A 20315-nucleotide genomic window follows, 5' to 3' on the forward strand; every position below is an offset into this window, starting at 1 on the left:
CATTAGTGTCATTTGTCAATTGTCACGTGCTTCCTCGATGTTTACAATGTTATAACCTAAAAACAGTATTGTTTTTGCGATAAATTATTAATATTTTATAATTTATAATAAATACCATGGTGAAACGAGTAAGTTTATAATATTCTACGTATTATACAGCTTTTACTGTTAAAATAATGTCTACACCTACATATTACTGTATAAATAAAGTGTCGATTTAATTATAGCTTTGTATTTCACGTTAAACTAAAGTTATTAATGTGGACTTTTAGCCTGCGACAGAACCTATTTTGCAAGGTGATAGTGATGCTGAAGGTGGTAACGAGGATGCCAAAGGGCTCTCTGAAGAAAAACACAAAGATGTGAAGAAACGAATCAAAACAAAAAGCCTCTACCGTCAGCCCACCTCAAATGAATTAAACCGTCTACAGGAAACAGAAAACTTATTCAATTCAAATCTATTCCGGCTACAAATTGAGGAAGTTTTGACTGAAGTGAAGGTAAAAGAAAAAGCTGTAAAAAGGTTTAAAGATTGGTTCACTGCTTTGAGAAATCATTTACTCTCTATCATTGAAGATGATGTCGAGTATGATTTATCGGAGAAAAAATTGACTAAGAAATTGAAAGTAAAACTACCAGTGTGTAGTAGATTGCAAACTACGAAGGTTATGTTCAAATTCCACAAGTTTGCGGACATTGAGATTGTTGGCTCATACGGTTTGGGGTGTGCTATTAACTCTAAACTAGTAATAGACTTACAAATTGTTATCCCGGCTGAAGTATACACAAAGAATGATTCAATCAACTATAAATATCACCTTAAAAGAGCTGCGTACATAGCATATGTGGTAAATCATTTAAAAACATTAGATATAATAGAAGAGTTGAACTACACTGTAAATACAAGTGAGACCAAACCTATAATAAAGATCAAGCCTAAAGGAAAACTGAGTAACATAACTGTACATGTAAACTTTGTTTGTGACACAGAGACATACAAGCTACACAGATTTAGTCCTTCGAGAAATAATCTAAGAGAGACTTGGTTGTTCGGCGGAGAGAGCAAAGAAAATGAGTTAGGTCCTCCCACTCCCTACTACAACAGTAGTATACTAGCAGATGTTACTGCAGAAACTAATCTAAAATATCTAAATGATACTTTGTCAAACTCGGAAAACTTGAAGCAAGCAGTAGTTCTTTTGAAGATATGGGTGAAACAACGGAAATTACAAGTGTCAGGGTACATACTAAGCATGCTGGTGGCATATCTGGTCCAGGCTAAAAGAATAAACAATATAATGAGCAGCTACCAGATTGTGCGGAATGTCTGGATTGCATTGAGTAAGTATTTAATTCACTTGTATGTTTGTCAGTCTGGTTTTAATATGTGTAATTATTATTGACAAGCTTTTGCCCGCGGCTTCGCTCGCGTTAAGAAGTATTATTATATACAAACTTTCAAATCAAAATCAAATCAAATCAAATCATTTATTTGCAGAATAAGTAGGTGAAAAGATGTTACAGATTTATAATACAGGAGGTGCAACTTATTCTAACCTATATGAGGCATGCAAATTATTATTATTGTCAAAGTTCAATTACATTATTATATATTATATTACTAAGCTACTGGTAAAAATATTTCATTGAGTATCTATGTCAAGTATTGTAATTTATACCACGTACATGGTGTGCAATATAGTCTTAAATCTAAGTACATAATAGTCATTTATAACAATTCATTTTAAATTCCTAAAATAATACTATATTATAAAATAAAAAATAAAAAATTACAATTCAATCAATACTCCTAAAATAAATTATACTTAATAAATAATGAACCACTAATTTTATACATAGCATGTCAATTTAAAATACTAAAATTAAATATAACAAATACAACAAATTAGAAATTGATCTCATTCCATATGTCATTTTACCATCCTTAAAATAATAATAATAAAAGATAATATATCACAGGTAAGTTTACGACTCTAAGAATTCTTTTACACTGTAATAACACTTATTCATTAGCATTTTTTTCAGTTCTCTTACAGATCTATTGTATGTTAAACCTTTTAAATGTGCCGGCACCTTATTGTAAATTTTAACACACATGGAGTGGCTATTTTTAAGGAAAATAGTTGTTTTGGGTTTTCTGTCTATAATTAATCTGTGTTGATTACGAAAATATTTCGTGGGGTATTTATCTATCAATTGTGTAAAAGAATTCTTATTTTTGATGACAAATTTAAATACCTCTAGAATGTATATGCACGGTAAAGGCAGAATGTTAAATTTTTTAAACACTGGCTTACAAGATTCATACGGCGGTTTTTTAGCTATTGCTCTAAGGCATTTCTTTTGAGCTATAAATGCCTTGTCTATATGTGAGGAATTTCCCCAAATAATAAGTCCATAGCTAAGAACAGTTGACACATAGCCGTGATAAGCCATTAACGCTGCATGTTCGTTCACTGTTCTCGTAAGACTACTTAGAACAAACACAAATCTATTAATTTTATTACATACTCTATCTATGTGAGCCTGCCAATTACAATATCTGTCTATCTGAATCCCCAAGAATAAGTTATCATGAACCTCCGTAATTTGTTGATTTTCGTAAGATAGTTGTAGTCTTAGTGGTTTTTTATTGTAATTTATGAATTGTATGTATTTCGTTTTACTTATATTTATTTGTAAATTATTTAATGTCAGCCAATCAATGATGGTCTTTAGTGTTTTATTAATGTCAGATTCAATTTTCGCTATGTCAATTTTCTTATGTGTAAATAAAATAGAAATGTCATCTGCGAATAATGTCAATTTATAAAGCTTAGTCAAATAGGGAATGTCATTTATATAAAAAAGAAATAACAGTGGACCTAATACTGAGCCTTGAGGCACTCCATAACGATTAAACTTACTTCTAGATTTACATTTATTTAATTCTTTGTATATATTTATATATTCTATTTCAGTATATTGTGTTCTATCGGAGATAAACGATTTTATCCAAGCTAAGGCAGGCCCTCTGATTCCTAGTCGTTCTAGTTTGTTGAGGAGTATTTCATGTGATACAAAGTCGAACGCCTTGGTCATGTCAATAAATATTACAGTAGCATATTCTCGATTATCCATGGCATTTATGATCTGGTTCGTTAGATTGTAACAAGCTTGTAGCGTTGATTTATTTTTTTGAAAACCGAACTGTTCGTTTTTTATGATATCATATTTTTTTATAAAGCTAGTGATCCTTCTATGCATAGCTTTTTCAAATATTTTTGAAAATATAGGAACAAGCGTAATAGGTCTATAATTATTTAGTTGTTTTTTATCACCCTTTTTGTGTAGAGGCTTGATAACTGACAATTTTAATTTATCTGGAAAAGTTCCTTCACAAAATGATTGATTTATTAGATATGTTAGGATTGGGGCCAACACGTGTTTACACTTTTTTATTATTTTTGTGGATATCTCATCATGACCAACAGCATTTGTATTTTTTAGAGAGTCAATTATCTGAAGAGTTTCTTTACATGTACACGGATATAAGAAAATACTTTTATTATTATGATTAGGCATGTCAAATTTTCGGGTATTAATAGAATTAGAATTTATGTCCAGATTTGATGTATCAATAAAATAATTATTAAAAGCATTTGCTATTTCTTGCGGAGTATCTATTATATTCTTGTTAATATTAATTTCTTTAATAAATGTTTTGTCATTGCACTGATTAGAACACTTTTTGATAATGTTCCATGAGGCTTTACATTTATTTTTCGAATTTTCAATATACTTGCTGTGGTAATTTTTTTGTGCCTAAAACATGTTCTTAGTATTTTTGAATTTTTTTTATATCTATTTTTTGCTATTTCAGATTTACTCTTATAATATGTTACTTGTAACTTTCTTTTCGTTTTGCTGCTAATTTTAAGGCCTTTGGTAATCCAATTAGGCACGGTTTTCTTATTAATAGATGTTTTAAAGCGAATAACAGGAAAGCAAAGTAAGTATAATAATAAAAAGAGGTCATAAAAGTTATTAAAAGCGTCGTTGTAATTATTTTTATTCAGACATTCCGAAAATGTGAGGCTAGCTAAATATTTTTTAAATTTTTCAATATTCATGTTACTATAGTCCCGTTTAAATGTGTAATGAATTTCAGTTATAGAGCGTTTTTTTATATCTATCGGGAATGATATTTGTTGTGCCGTATTGTGGTCTGAAAGACCTAAATGCAATAGTTCAGCTGTTACATCTGGTAAGTTGCTTATGATATTATCGATACAGGTTAAATGTCTAGTAGGGTCACTAAAGTGTATAGTCATATTATAATTTTTAGATATATCACGTAAGAAATTTGCTTCTTTATCATGTTTTAATAAATTTATATTTAAGTCCCCAGCTATTATAATACGTTTGTGTTTATTTTTGGTTAGCTTATGAAGTAGCAGATCTAATTTTTGGAAGAATACAATACTGTTTGAATTTGGAGTTCTATATAAACAAAGTACGACAATATTAAGTCCTAATATTTCAATTCCACAACACTCAAACACATGATCGAAAGACATATCTAAATGAAGATTGTTATATTCAAATGACCAGCCTTTACTAACAAGTATACATACACCTCCCCTTTTTTGTTTATTTTCTCTACTATAATGTGCTGCTAATTTGAAATTATTTAGATGCAAGTTACATTCAGATCCCTTTTTAATAAAAGTTTCACTTAAACAAACAATATCAGGTTGTTTATTAGAATCATGGAGTTGTGCAAGAGCAGTCTCCAGTAAACATCTTTTGCTGTGAAAACTAGCTATATTTTGGTGTAACAATTTAATTTGTTGTTTTTGATTTGTCTCGAAAAAAACTTGTAGTAGTCTTGAAGTAGTCTGTAATTTTTTTCTGTAATTTATTGTCAGGGTTTGTAGTAATTTTATTATTTATTATATTTAAGTTTTTATCTGAAATGTTATTTTTGTAAGTATGAGAGTTCCTACTATTTAACTGTATATTTTTACGGAATTTTGAAAAGTTTAATTTTATTTTATTTTGCATGCTGTATATTGTTCTTTTTGGCTTAAAATGTAAGAAATTAGACTCATAATACTTATTATCAATAGAAGAACTAATTAATTTACATATGTTCAAATTATTAATTTTATATAAGTTAGACAGATTTATAAATTCGCAATTCTTAAAACTATTACATGTCATCTGAATCATATTATTCAATTTCCATTCATTAAGATGTATGTTACGGATAACACTAAGAATAAATATTGGAACATTTAATTTCAAAGTTTTAAGGAAACAACATAGCTCTGACATAATTTTCATTGGATTACAATCATGTTCACCTATACATAACACTATTTTATCGTTACTTGTAATGTTATATAAATTTACAGTCTTTATAATTTCTTCCGTAGACGCTCCAATTTTCAAAAACGATACAATTTCAAGCTTTTCATAATTATTGTTCTGTCTTGTTTTCCTCAGCGTATTAGCTAAACCCCTGCATTGACGTCCTCCAAATATGTAAATAGTATTTTTAGACTTTACTTGTTGCAATGGAGAGTTTGAATATGTCTCTGTCTGGACCTCTTTATGATTACATTCTTTTGTTTTAACGCTGATCTTGAAAGGTGTTATTATTTTATTAGTAGGCTCTCTTGTAAATTTTTCCGCTGCTTTATTCTTTTTAGAAGACCGAATACTGCTATTTCTACTTGGTTTTGAAGAGCACGGACTAGCACATAGTAATTTTAGTGACTCTACTTGTTGGTTTAAGTGTATTATTTCTTTCTTGAGGCTGTTATTCTCAATAATAATATTATCTAATTCGTTCTGTGTGCTCTCTAATAAAGACGTTAGATTTTTTACTTTCTTTTGCATACTTGTCATGTTCTCAGGTTCTAACGTAGACAGATCAAAACTTTTGTGTAATAGCTCAGAGTTAGATGAACAACTTGACAAACTGAGGTACTCATTATTGTTCTGATTAAGTGATTCAAATGATTTAGAATGGAATAATTTTTTTGGTCTGATCGTCACATAATTCGGACTATCCATTTTACTAATATTGAAGTTCTGTTTTAGTTGACGATTGTAATCTTGTTATAGCGCCCTCTGTTGGCTGATAGAAGTACTAATATTATGTTTTATGTCGAATACTAAACAGAAGTGTGAATACAGTATAAAATCTTCCTTTCCTTTTTACGACATATTATGCATCAATTCGTTTTAGTAGTGTTTTGTTTGAAAAAGTTTCACTTGCCGGATAGCTGGGATCGAACCTGGTTTCATACGTTAAAATAAACTACTGGAGCATTACGCCAACCAGTGTGTTACGTAGACGTGCAACTTTTACAGTCTGTTTCTGCTTAATTTATTTGTTAACAATAATTTAGTCTTTAGGGTAGAATTTAATTAGGATAGTTCTTTGTTCTTTTCACTTTTATTAAAAAATGTTTGTAATTCACTTTTGGCACTGGAATGTTAATATTTTCATTGAAGACACTTTTTAGGCACTGACACAAATTTGGTTCTAATAATTAATTATTGTTTTTGTTATTTTGTCAAGTTTATTTTGGTTGGTGTTCATTAAGTAAAAAACACAGATGCACTTAATTTTTCACAAAGATAACGTTTCCACTTATGTATTGTCACTAGATATGTTGTTTTTTAATGCACTTGTTGTTAAAAAGTTTTATTTATATTTTTTAGCAATTTTTTTCGCGGAGCTGACGTGAATCGTGTCAACTAGCGACATCTAGCCTTTCATCCCCTATTTTAACCCCTTGGGGTTGGAATTTATCAAAATCCTTTCTTAGCGGATGCCTACGTCATATCATTTACCTGCATGCCAAATTTCAGCCCGATCTGTCCAGTGGTTTGGGCTGTGCGTTGATAGATCACCATGTCAGTCAGTCACCTTTGAGTTTTATATATATAGATTTCTAGAATTTAGTCACTAAAAGCATAGCCTAGACAACACCTATATTATGCCGAATATAATAATAAGTAAAATAATAAGTGCCGAATATGCAATCCACCACTTAACTTGACAGATAAAGTATGGAGAATCTGTCAAAAAAGTTGTAAATAGCCTATTCGGCACTTTATCAGAAAGTGGTGAAACAGGCCCTTAATCTTAAAATAATTTAAATTCTTGTTTAGATAACTTTTACTACAATATATTAATGGCTTTTACAGAAACATCAGAATGGGACACAAAAGGAATTACTCTTTGTAAGGGAGAGGGAACACCTTCCCTATCAGAGTTCAAGGAACACTTTCCAGTGGTGTTCCTAGATGTCACAGGGTACTACAATATATGCTGGCAGATGTGCAGGGGCACTTATGATGCACTGAGGCGAGAGAGTATAATGGCAGTGGATATGCTTGATGATCCAAAGCTCAACAGTTTCATTCCACTGTTCATGACACCTTTCACACCATTGTCACAGTTTGACCATATACTCAGGTACAACTTACAATATGGTAGCATTACTTCTGATTTTAGCTACACGAACAGTCTGTATGTGCAATAGATTAAAATGTTTTGACACTACCTTATATATAAATATTATGTACAGAATATGTTTCTACAGCTGTGTCCAAACTTTCAAAGTAGCTTCTATTATCACAAAGTACTATCAGAGAAGTTGATATGATTCCTAGGCAGATGGGGGACCTACGTAGTTTGGTTGCGTTACGTCATACTCAGCTGATACGTCACAATTACATTGAATTGACATGATCCAACCAAATGAGGTTGGTCTGTCAACTGCCTAGGAATCAATTTCCTCGATGGTACATTCACATTTGAAAGTTTGGACAGTGAAAAGACACTCAATAATCAATAAATAACGACACAAATATTACGAATTTTATAATATTTTCAGGCTTAAAGACTTAGACAAAATAAAGGAATCAATATTAGAGAGAGCACCAAAAGAAACTCGGATCAACTATGGTCTGGATGAGCTAGCTCTAGTCACAGACACCCTACATGCTTTACTAGTCAAAGGTCTCACAAACCGAGTGGACTTGGTACTGCAAATAATGGAGGCTGATCTCTCTTGGCCGGTTAACAAGAGTCTAGATAAGGCCAAGGAAGCTAGGTAAGTTATAAACCTAAAATAACTTTTTCTTTTGGATGTTGGTTAATAATTATCCTTGATATAATTCAACACAAAATCTGGTTTTAAAATTATGTAATCAATGTAAAAGAAAGTTTCATTTTTGATTGTTACTGATAATTTTTGTGAATTCACTGTAATATCAACGAAGGAAAACTTTGTCATTTATATAATCACATAATTTCTTAGAATTAATTTTGTTTTAATTCGGGATGATGATAGAATGCGGAAACGTACGTTTTCCGAGTATATAATTGGATTTCTGCTCTGGGTAGTAAAAACCATATTATTTTATTATTACAGTTACGAAGAGAAGCTGTCATTCGGTATGGTAGTGAATCCGGAGAACTCGATGAGTATAGTAGACCGAGGACCTCCCGCTAATCTACCTGAGGCTGAAGAGTTCAGGTATATTTAATATCTTTACAGTGTTTTCGTATATACACTGTTCATAATGTTATGTTACAGAGTCCGCCATCTGCTTAGGAATCAACTTCTCTGATAGTAATCAGAGAAGTTGACCTAATTAATTTGGTCGCGTTAAGTCAAATCACAGATCACAGCTAGCATTGAACTGACATAAGCCTACCACACGACGTTGGTCCGTCAACTGCCTGGGAATCGATTTCCTCGATAGTACTTAAAAAATGTTGATATAAGAATTTAGACCAAGAATGACTTAAATCTCTGAATAGATCTGATATGTAATTTTTCTGATATGTATTTGAATACTTATCTGTTACATATGGCTGTCAGTTAACTGATCAAAATACTGATCATATTTCTGTGTGCTTCCCAGAGCATTCTGGGGTGCCAAGTCCGAGCTGCGGCGTTTCCAAGATGGCGCCATCACAGAGGCATGCGTATGGACGGCCGATACGCGGGCCGAGCGACGCGCAATCATCACACAGATTGTGCACTATCTACTGCAGCATAAGTATGGTAAGATTATAAGTATAGTTGTGTTAATAAGGCAGTGGATTGCTTCTTTTTAAAGCATAATTAATATTATGTTGTGGGAATATGCGTGGAGGCCGCAAAGTAAGATCTTCCGACCGAGCGAGGTGTTATGCTCGGTCGGGCCGAAGCCCACGTGATTGATTTCAGCTGTCGTATATAATATGCCGACGCACTTAGAAAACTTCGATAGCGCGATGCAGAAATGTGGCGCTAGTACTGCCACAATGTCACAATCACAATAATTATAATTTGATTGGTAGTGTGAACTATTTATCTAAACGATCTGAAAAGCAAAACAGAACAACCAGAAAAGCAGACATACTGTCACATACTGTCACATACTGTCGACTTGTTTGCACGCCAATATATTATTATACACGAGATTTTGCCCGCGGCTTCGCCCGCGTTAGGAAGTATTATATACAAACTCTCATCCCCTATTTTAACCCCTTGGGGGTAGAATTGATCAAAATCCTTTCTTAGCGGATGCCTACGTCATAACATCTACCTGCATGCCAAATTTCAGCCCGATTCGTCCAGTGGTTTGGGCTGTGCGTTGATAGATCACTATGTCAATCAGTCAGTCAGTCACCTTCTACGAATAATAAGATTCCCCCTCTCTTTTTCCTACTCGGCGAAAATGTATGCCTGCTGACTTTTCGTTTTCACTTCTGTCGGCACGCCCGGAGTGCAAACGCGTTATCATTCTGAATTCGGTACACCATTTAGGGAAAGTAGTACTTTCTTCCATTGAGCAATATAACTTCATCAAGATTAGCAGGACATGTCAACATCTCATGTCAACGTCTGCTTCGTACATATCACCAGCATTTTGGCCTCTAAAACAGTGAAACACCGTTACGAGTTCACATTCTCTCCTACTTAGGACCAGTTTCAAATTTTGAAAATAATGGTATATTTGCTAGTCACCTTTGAGTTTTATTTATTACTAGCTGTTGCCCGCGACTTCGTCCGCGTGGACTTCAGTTTATAGCGCGCGATGTCAACAAAATTGGTGTCAAAAGCTTTGATAAAAAAAACCCTGGTACCCCTTAAATCAAAACAGCTGTGCAGTGTGCACATAATATTTCATTTTTTTAAATTAAACTTTATAATATATTATGCCAAATTTTAAAGCTTATTTAGCCCCCCAATTACACAACACTACCCATAAATTACCCATAAACTATTTATCATTGATAGGTTTAAGGTTACGTCACTGTGTATAATATAAAATACTGACTTATTAAATAACGTAAAAAAGAAATAACAATCGAAAAATTAGCCTATGTCCTTTCTCAGGCTTTAGACTATCTGTATACAAAATTTCATCACAATCGGTTCGGTAGTTTTGGCGTGAAAGCGAGACAGACAGACAGCCTTACAGACAGACAGACAGAGATACTTTCGCATTTATAATATTAGTATAGATTTATTATATAGATATAGATAACGAAAAGTCGATTGAGCGGACAATATAGCGCATGGTCATTATGCTTACAGTGTAGTAGTAATTATATTATGTGCTCAAACAGTCTATAATGTAATTCGTATACGTGAATACCTGACGCACGTTTACGTATACGCACGCAAACTTGCGTATACTTTACGCTTGCTCATTGCCAGCGTTCTTTATCTTAAATATCACTATATCCCTCAGACATCTCCCCCGCATTTCAATTCCACACCAGCTATCAGCTCGTATCATCACTTTCGTATACACACGCAAATATGCGTGCACTCTACGTACGTATTAATGCTATCCTTATCTTATCTATTTCTATCTCTCTCAGACGTCTCCCTCGCGTCTCAGTTCCACATCAGCTCGCAACTCATAGGCACACTTACGTATACACACTCAAACATGCGTACATTCTGCGTACATATTAATGCCATCTTTATCTAAACTATTTCTATCTCCCTCAGACATCTCCCCCGCGTCTCAGTTCCACGTCGGCTCGCAACTCGACAGCGTGACGCTAGTGAAGGGACAGCGGCGGCAGGGCGAGGAGGCGACGAGCGACGTGCTGACGACCTTCGACGAGCTCCGACGAGACCTGCGCGCGCTGACGCAGCTGCCGCTAGATATTAGTGCTGTTAATGGTAAGTCTTATAAAATAAGTTGATTCATACGCAGAGCACCCATGTAATTTGGTGGGGCTATGACAATTTCGGCCGATTACAATAATTATTAATATTGACTTGACATAACCCGACCAATTACAATTATTTACATAGCTCCATCGTCAGTCTCTGCATCCGTTTCTTCGATAATACATAAAAAATATTCAGTAGTCTCAGAGCCTGTTTCACCACTTCCTGATAAGTGACGAATAGGCTATCCACCAATTAACTTGACAGATCAAGTATGGAGAATCTGTCAAAAAAGTTGTGAATAGCCTATTCGGCACTTTATCAGGTAGTGGTGAAACAGGCCCATAGGGCTGTATTTTTACCGGAGCCGAGCTAAGCTGCAGCGCTGTAAAGAATGTATTATTACAAGCAATAGAGTCGATTTATTTGCCTGACAAGTGACATCGCTCAGCGCAGCGATTCTTTTGAATCTTGGAAACGCAGCCTCATGCATGTAGGTAGTTGGTAGTATTAACTATTAACTAATATAATATGTGGGTTACACTATAGTGGTGTGAAACTACAATTGTATCTGAATCAATTAAAACATGAAATAAAAGAATTATAAGTAAATTATTTAAGACTTTAAAATATTGAATTTATATTGTAACTAGAGGACGCCGGCAACTCCGTTGCGCAAAAATTTGTTTATCGCGCCGGAACCGTACATTTCCGGGATAAAAACTATCCTATGTCCTTTCCCGGGACTCAAGGTATCTCCATGCCAAATTTCAGCAAAATCGGTTCAGCGGTTTAAGCGTGAAGAGGTAACAGACAGACAGACATACAGACGGACAGACAGACAGACACACTTTCGCATTTATAATATTAGTATGGATATGGATATGAGTTCTTTTGCTATTTTGTAGACAAGTAAAGTTTTTTTATCCGTGAATCATCATATATATGTCTGTCCATCCCAGGTATATCCCCCTTGTATTCTGTAGATTGTAGTTTTTTGTCCGTGAATCCTCATCGTGTACGTGTATCCCTCCCAGGTATATCTCCAGTGTTCAGTTACTGCGAGCCGGTCCCGGCGTGCGCGGCGCGGGCAACGCCCCGGCGGCGCGGCGACGCGTCACTCATCACGTCGGATCTCAGCAAGGGCACGGAATACGTACCCGTCAATAGAGCGGTTATTGAATTGAGTGAGTTATATTCTTGTCTATGGTTAAGTGCCCAAACGAAGCTCGTTGACGTAGGTAGAAAGACAGCTGGCCTTAAGTGGAGCTTGGCCCTGCCTACGTCTCCCGCATGCACCCGGACAGGTGGGCGCGTCTAGTTTCTGAGTGGCTACCGACTGATCGGCGTAACAGAGGCCGACCCAAGGAAAGGTGGCGCGACGAACTAGATGCGTTCAATAAAGAGTGGCCAGCAACGTCACAGGATCGTGAACTTTGGAAAGAAAGAGGGGAAGCCCTTTGCCCAGCAGTGGCACACTGTAGGCTGATAATAATAATAAATATGTTTGCGTGCGTGTGAAACCTTTTAACGGTTAAGTGCCAGATTGCTAATTTAACAATATGTACTTGTACCTCGATTCTAATTTTATCCAATATCAATGCGGCTTCTTGAATGTTTGATTCAATCCGTTTATATTGTAACTATAAAATGGTTTTTGACATTTAAAACTGAAAACATTGTGATTTTACAAGAATTCAAATTTGCTTTGCTATTAAACGCAATAGATTAAACAAAGAAGAAGGTTACAGAAGCTACATTGACACAAATTCTTATTAAGCGTAATGAAATAAAAACTAACCATTTGCCCATATTTCTATAGCTTGCTTTTTTGTTTTGCAAAATCTCAGTAATAAAATGAAGATCAACTCATTATGTTACTATTAGTAATGTGTCATTTTCTAGAAAGATTCTATTCTAGATATGTAATTTACTGACTTATTTCATATCTCAAAATTATTGTTATAAAATAAACAACCCATTTCAGCACACAGCGGCAAATGGCCCGGCGATTTACAGGCGTTCCGCTGCCTCAAGGCAGCATTCCACCTGCAGATAGCCGAGCGGATCAAGGCACAGTACTCCCTGCCAACCCAGGCCTACCCCACACACCTGGATGTGATGAAAAACGGCCTGGTCTTCCGCCTGGAGATAGCACATCCGAAGGAGATCACTCTGATTAGGAGAGAGGTAAAAATGAAATAATTAATTTCATATCGTTTTTTAATTATTAGTTTAATTAACCCATCAATCCCCAAGCCGCAGCCGGCTGCCGCATAACAATTGAAAAAAAAAAACTATTGTGTCTGCGATACCCACGATTGGGGGGTTTGGGCACTCCGACGTTGCCGCACCGCTGTGCCGGCCGGTGCAGCCAGACTTCGGCACGGTGTTTGTGTGCGTGCGACTAGACGTATGCGAATTATAATTCAGGGCAGTCCCCGAGTGCTACACGTGTTTTTATTTTAAAAGGTGGTGGGAGGTGTGGTGAAGCATAAGGAGAACGAAGAGAGTGTTGAACTGCAATGCCGCACGGTGCTGCTGCCGCGACTGATGGGCGCGCTGCACGGGTAAGATTTTGACGAAGAAAAAGAGTGGTATTATAAGTGTGTCTGTGTGCTTGGGCGTAGCGAGGTACGGGCAGGGGGGAGGGGGCAGCTACCCCCGCCCCCCCCTACAAGAGCGATGGGTCTCTAATGCTCACGAGTTTCATACCTAACGAGGAGCGGAGAGAGTTGCAGGGTGAGAGGGGAGGCATTCAATCTCAGTTCGCTCGCTCGTATTTTGTTTTTAATTTTTACCTCACCTTCAATAGGTACTGTGTAAATACTAAATAGGTACTCATATTATGTTAAAAATAACGAATTCTATGTATAGGATTTTCTTAATCTGCCCCACCCTATATATAATCTTGGCTACGCCCATATCTGTGTGTCTGTCAACGGGTGGACAAATTTTGATCTAGTTCTTTTGTTTGAAAGTGAAAGTGTTCATCATCATTCTCAGCGCTGGAAAATTTGTTTTATTTTCTTCGTTTTTTTTTTTTAATTTAAGTAATTTCATAAAAGATTGTAAATTACTTCCTGTGTTATTTTGCCGCTTCAATATTCAGATTTCTGACACTTATTACAGATTTGAATCGAGGGTTGTTTGACCATGACAAGTAGCTTAATATTAAATTATTTCTTTACAGCCTCCACAGCCGCTACCCATCATTCGGTCCCACCGCCTGTCTCCTCCAACGCTGGGCATCCGCCCAACTGTTGTCCCCGCCCATAACCAGCACGCTGTGCGCGCTGCTAACCGCCGCGGTGTACCGCCTACCCGCCCAACCCACACTAGCACTATATAGAGTGCTGCGGATGATAGCAGATACAGATTGGACACAGAATATGCTGGTGGTGGACTTCAATGATGATTTGACGCGTGAGTTCATTTGATATATGTTCCTAAATATAACCAGTGTACTGGCCAGTTCTTTTGACGCCAAGAATCGACGCTATAGTGGTGATTAATTTTGAAGTATGATACTGGCTACATTGACGTACGTGACGCTGTTAGGTTATTATCATTTTAAATACGTCACACTTGTCTCACCAGTACATGTCGTCGGTTACATAACATCACGAGCACTGGCCACTATTATAATAAGTAATGTTTAGGAACACACCCGAACTAATTTACTCTTGTCTATGTCTTAATAATACCCCTGATCGATAGGCGAGGAGATATCAGCTCTAGAACGCGACTTTCACGAGTCTTCATCGAAGCCCGCGCTACACGTGGTGACGGCGCACGACGCCGACCTTCCCGGCGTATGGAGCCGCCACGTCACGCCGCAGGTAGAATATATACTTTAGCACTAGATAATAAGGTTCAAAATGCGCTGGAACTTACAAAATCTGTTCAGTATAGGACATACTTGATACCTTTTTTTTGAGCGTATAACCTGTATACTACACAAACCATGCTAAGGGTGTGAACTTGGCAGGATTTATCTTACGTTTAAACATATTTTTTTATATCTCACTAGCGACTACAGTGCCAATGTGTAGTTGTTTGAAGTAAAGTAAGACTGCCACTCATATTCTTAATTTTTTGTAGTTTTATATTTTATTTTTTGTTATTTTGATTTATTGCTAGCCTTAAAAATTTATTTTGTGATGTCACACCTTTGGTCCCAGCAGAAAACCAGTGCAGCAGACTTATAGTCTGCTGCACTGGTTTTCTGCTGGGACCAAATGCTGAGCTGGGTCCAGTTTTGACGTCACACAATTTAATATTATTGTATTTTTTGTATTCTTTATTTCTTTGTGTATTTTTGTAGTAATGATAAATTGTGTTGTGTGATTGTCAAAATAAACTTATTCTTATTCTTATTCATAAAAAGACATCATACGAAAACACGAACTAAAAATGAATTGACTTACGCTTTGTATCTGTATACAGGTTCTGTCGCGACTAAAGGCATTGGCTGCGGCGAGCGCGGCGTACATAGAACAGCGGCTGACGATAGACATGGAGCATAATATACTGGTAAGTACTCTTATGACTAGTGTTGCCAGGTGTCCCGATTTGCGCGGGACGTCCCGATTTTCAAGGGTCTGGGGACGCGTCCCGATTTATACCTAATCGGGACGCCAAATGTCCCGATAAATCAAAAAGTGAAAAAGAAAATCATATTTTTTTTTAAGTAGGTAGGTGCGTAGTTTTTAATTTTTTACTCATCACATCACTATTTCAAATTCAAAATGGCATCAGCTTCACGTCACTTCGCATTGCATGAACGAGAGAGCGTAATGTAATGGATAAGAGTGAGAGAGTTGAGACGTGTGTATGCATTGCGAACGTCACTCAATCAATCGGTCAATACTCAATTCGGTCGGTCGGTCGGTCGGTCATTCGGCAATCTGCATTCTTCCATTTCGTTCACGTTTTGAAGTGCTTTTGTGCCTTTTGTGTGTCTTTAGATTAGAATATTATAAAATAGTAAATAAAAATTTTGGACAACGATTAATTATAGGTATATTTTAATAGGGAGATTTTTTCCAGCCAGGTAAGAACTACTTGAGAACTACTTGAAAAAATTGAGGCAGAGAATTGAAGATTAATTAATGGGATTTACGTGCAGTAACTTGATTAAAAAGTTGCCTGCTGATAAAGCGACTAAATAAAAAAATACTGTTGTGCGTGGTACAAATATGTTCTTCATTACATTGAAACTAAGTATGACTTTAAGGATAGCAGATTGGACTTATTTAAACCATTTTCTCTCCAAGATGATTCATTTACTTACACGTCAATGGTTAACATTATTGAAAATCTAAAAATTAATACGTTTTTCGACATGGACCAACTTTATGAAGAAGCATGTAAAATCAAAGAATTAGTGACAGCAGCTGTGCGAAACAAAGACTTAACGCCGCTACAAAAAGTGCACAACATTTTTAAAGATAATCAAGATTTAATAAATCTCCTAATTTTTTTTTCTTTTATGGCTTCAATTCCAGTGTCAAACGCGATAACAGAAAGGGCGTTTTCCCAAGCCAACTTAATTTGGTCTGAGAGGCGAAACCGTTTGACACTGGAGCATGTGAAAGCAGAAATTCATATAAAAACTAACTTCAGTATGACTTGTAATGAATTTTATAAATATGCTTTAAAAAACAAAGCCATTTTAAAGGCGGCAAAATCCAATAAAAAACTGACTACTTGTTTTAGAATAAAGACATATTTGATATACTTAGATAATATAAAACTAAACTTGCACTATTAATATAGAATGCAATAAATTAAACCCTAATTTAAAAACACCTTGTTTATTTGTTTGTCCCGATCTGCAACCCTAAATCCCGATTTTATTGACCTCATGTACCGACTGAAAACAAATCGGACCTGGCAACACTAATTATGACCCAAGTACCAGCGACAGCCAGATTTTCGTCATTTTATAAAGGCTAAAAGTTTACCTGTTGACCCCTATATAGGTAAGAACGACAAGCAAATCCGTAGTTTCGGTTGCGGTTACTTTAGGACGTATCGAGTTATGATGGTGTACCTAACCTTCGATAAAGAGTTAATCTCAATTTTTAGGGTAAAAACGGGACCCTATTACTGAGACTTCGATGTCTGTCCGTCTGTCTCCAGGCTGTAACTCAAGAACCGCTATAGCTAGACCTCTGAAATTTTCACAGATTGTGTATTTCTGTTGCCGCTATAACAACAAATACTAAAAACTAAATAAAATAAATATTTAAGGGGGGCTCCCATACAAAAAACGTGATTTTTTCGGCCTTTTTTGCTCTATATCAATAATGGAAACAGGTAGGCACTTGAATTTTTCACAAAGTTCTTTATTATATGTGCAATTTAATATTTAATTATAATATTAAAATAAAATAAAAATGTAAGGGGGGCTCCCATACAAAAAATACAATTTTTGACCTATTTTTGCTCTATTACGGTACGGAATCCTTCGTGCGCGAGTCCGACTTGCACTTGGCCAATTTTTTATCTTATTTTATTCTGGGTAAGTGAAGGTATATTTCGCCTTTCACTGCCGGACATTTTTTGACAGTTGCTTTCCATTGCCAGACACCCTTAAACTTCCTTAAGGTATTTTGAGGTAGTTTGACAACATTATTATAAGGCTCTGTTTCTTAACTCTCATATTTCGGTTGGACGGATAAACCGACTATAATAGCATATTTTAATGCGGTGAAACACTTCTACCTAATATGACCTGTCTATTCAAAATCTCATGATAATATAGTCAAATGGTAATATATCCATTTTGTTTTTGATTTTTTATGTAAACTCGTAAAACGTGTTTATTACTAAATAAATTTCATTTTTCAGGGCGCGTTCGTCCCATCTCTAGAAGGCTACGACGTGTTGATCCGCCTCCGTCGCTCGCTGGTGCCCCACTCGGCTGAGCGCCTCGACGCCCCCCTCGCGCCGGCTAAACCCGCCCCTGAGTCTGACGTCATACCGGTAGTGGACTTCGACCCTGTGCAGCGGTATTTGAAGGAGTTGAGGGTATGTATTATAGTAAAGTAAAAGTAAAGTAAAGTAAAGTAAGTACACACTTTTATTCATAAAATGAATATAGTGTTAACCAAAACTATGTGTTTTTCCAGCACGCTTTCGGCGAGTGGGCGTTGTTCTGTCACGACGCGTACGGCGGTGACGTCATCGCCGTGCTGTGGACGCCTGCCGCCAGCGAGCAGCACGCCGACTTACAGGTACTGTACTCATACAGCACGCCGACTTACAGGTAGCGTACTCATACAGAACATCGACTTACAGGTAGTGTACTCATACAGCGCGCCGACTTACAGGTAGTGTACTCATACAGCCGCCGACTTAGGGTCCATTTTGACCGCAACGCGACGCGTATATACATTTCTAAATTTGTATGACTTTGACAGACTTCAATTGCGTGAGACGTCTTGCAAATCTGTCAGATCCATACAAATTTAGAAATGTATCTACGCGTCACGTTGCGGTCTGAATTGACCCTTACAGGTAGTGTACTTATACAGAACGCCGACTTACAGGTAGTGTCCTTATACAGCCGCTGACTTACGGGTAATGTACTAATACAGCACGACGACTTTCAGGTAGTACTATAATAATAATAATAATAATAGCTCCCACACCGGTTTCGGTGACGGTGGCCGGTTTCATCGAAACCAGGCCAGCTACGCAGGAGTAATTTTATAGTGCCCAAGTGTGTGCGCAGTACACAAGAGCACTCTCTATTCCTTTACTCTCATAACCCAGTGGGACGGAAGACCGACACGACCGGCGAGAGATCAGGCGCAGGACCGGCTTTTTACATGCCCATCCGACGCATGGATCGTCTTACTTGTCAGACAATCAGGTGATCAGCCTGCATTGTCCTAACCAAACTTGGAAATAACATGTTTCCAACGCGGGAATCGAACCCACAACCTCCGAGTCAAGAGCCGCGCTCTGTACCACTAGACCACGGAAGCGTTGTATAGTAGGTAGTACTATATTCATTATGTGGCGGTACAGCTAGCGTCAGTCCTACCTTGCGCTAGCAACCCCAACTTTCAGATCTGTCTAGCAATGTATAGTACTAATTTAAGTATTAATTTTTAATAAAAATCCCACTTTCAGATCCTCTCCGCCAACGCTCTCCATCCAGTGACCGTCAACGGTGTCACCCACTACGAAGTGAACAAGCCAGCCCTGATAGAGGACTTCCGTATCCTGGGGGAGGGACTAGTGGTCAGCATCGACGTGAGGAACTGATGATGATAAATATATATGTATGTGACATAGTTGGCTGTTTTATTTAGGCCCGATTCGACCAAACCTGAAGTTGAGTGTAACTATCATGATAATAATTTTACTCCCTCAATAGTCAATATTTTACTCTCGGATATCGTCGTTTACTTTTTACCAGTCAACTTAGGCTTAAATTAGGTAAGAACCTCGGAATTCGAGATACCCAGCTGTAAGTCTGTAAATATTTGTATATTGGCACCCTAAATGTTGTCTCAAAACCTACATACACATACATTTCAAGGTCGAAAGGTAAAAAAATGTATTCGGCGCCATACGTTATTCAAAACGGCTAGCCATAAACGGCGACTTATCTTTCGCTTTATTACGTCATTATGGCATCCTACTAATATTATAAAGGCGAAAGTTTGTTTGGATGTATGGATGTATAGATGTATGGATGTGTGGATGTATGGATGTTTGTTACTCTTTCACGCAAAAACTACTCAACGGTTTTTAATGAAACTTTACAATAATATAGCTTATACACCAGAATAACACATAGGCTACAATTTTAACCGACTTTCAAAATGGGGGAGGTGTTTTTTTTTTTATGAAAGAAGGGGGCAAACGAGCAAACGGGTCACCTGATGGAAAGCAACTTCCGTCGCCCATGGACACTCGCAGCATCAGAAGAGCTGCAGGTGCGTTGCCGGCCTTTTAAGCGGGAATAGGGTAATATGGGTAGGGATGGGAAGGGAAGGGAATAGGGGAGGATAGGGAAGGGAATTGGGCCTCCGGTAAACTCACTCACTCGGCGAAACACAGCGCAAGCGCTGTTTCACGCCG

At 36.7% G+C, this 20315-nt stretch overlaps 1 protein-coding gene across 1 annotated transcript; it reads left to right on the top strand.

Moving 5' to 3' along the window:
• Window positions 1-23: 23 nt before the first annotated feature.
• On the top strand, window positions 24-19522 carry LOC121734123 (nucleolar protein 6). Its single transcript, XM_042124545.1, has 16 exons — window positions 24-128; window positions 273-1341; window positions 7228-7498; window positions 7920-8138; window positions 8460-8564; window positions 8956-9098; window positions 11043-11219; window positions 12248-12397; window positions 13198-13400; window positions 13683-13780; window positions 14404-14636; window positions 14931-15052; window positions 15660-15746; window positions 18069-18248; window positions 18350-18454; window positions 19359-19522. The coding sequence occupies exons 1-16, from the start codon at window positions 117-119 to the stop codon at window positions 19491-19493; spliced, it is 3309 nt and encodes a 1102-aa protein (XP_041980479.1). The 5' UTR covers window positions 24-116; the 3' UTR covers window positions 19494-19522.
• The last annotated feature ends 793 nt before the right edge of the window (window positions 19523-20315 follow it).

The sequence above is a fragment of the Aricia agestis genome, chromosome 15 (genome assembly GCF_905147365.1).
Source record: "Aricia agestis chromosome 15, ilAriAges1.1, whole genome shotgun sequence".
Lineage (NCBI taxonomy): Eukaryota > Metazoa > Arthropoda > Insecta > Lepidoptera > Lycaenidae > Aricia > Aricia agestis.

Bases quoted from the DNA above. Each gene is read 5' to 3' on its own strand.
- LOC121734123 (XM_042124545.1), top strand. The intron at 8,139-8,459 runs GTAAGTTATAAA...TTATTATTACAG, and splicing joins GATAAGGCCAAGGAAGCTAG to TTACGAAGAGAAGCTGTCAT. The intron at 15,053-15,659 runs GTAGAATATATA...ATCTGTATACAG, and splicing joins GCCGCCACGTCACGCCGCAG to GTTCTGTCGCGACTAAAGGC.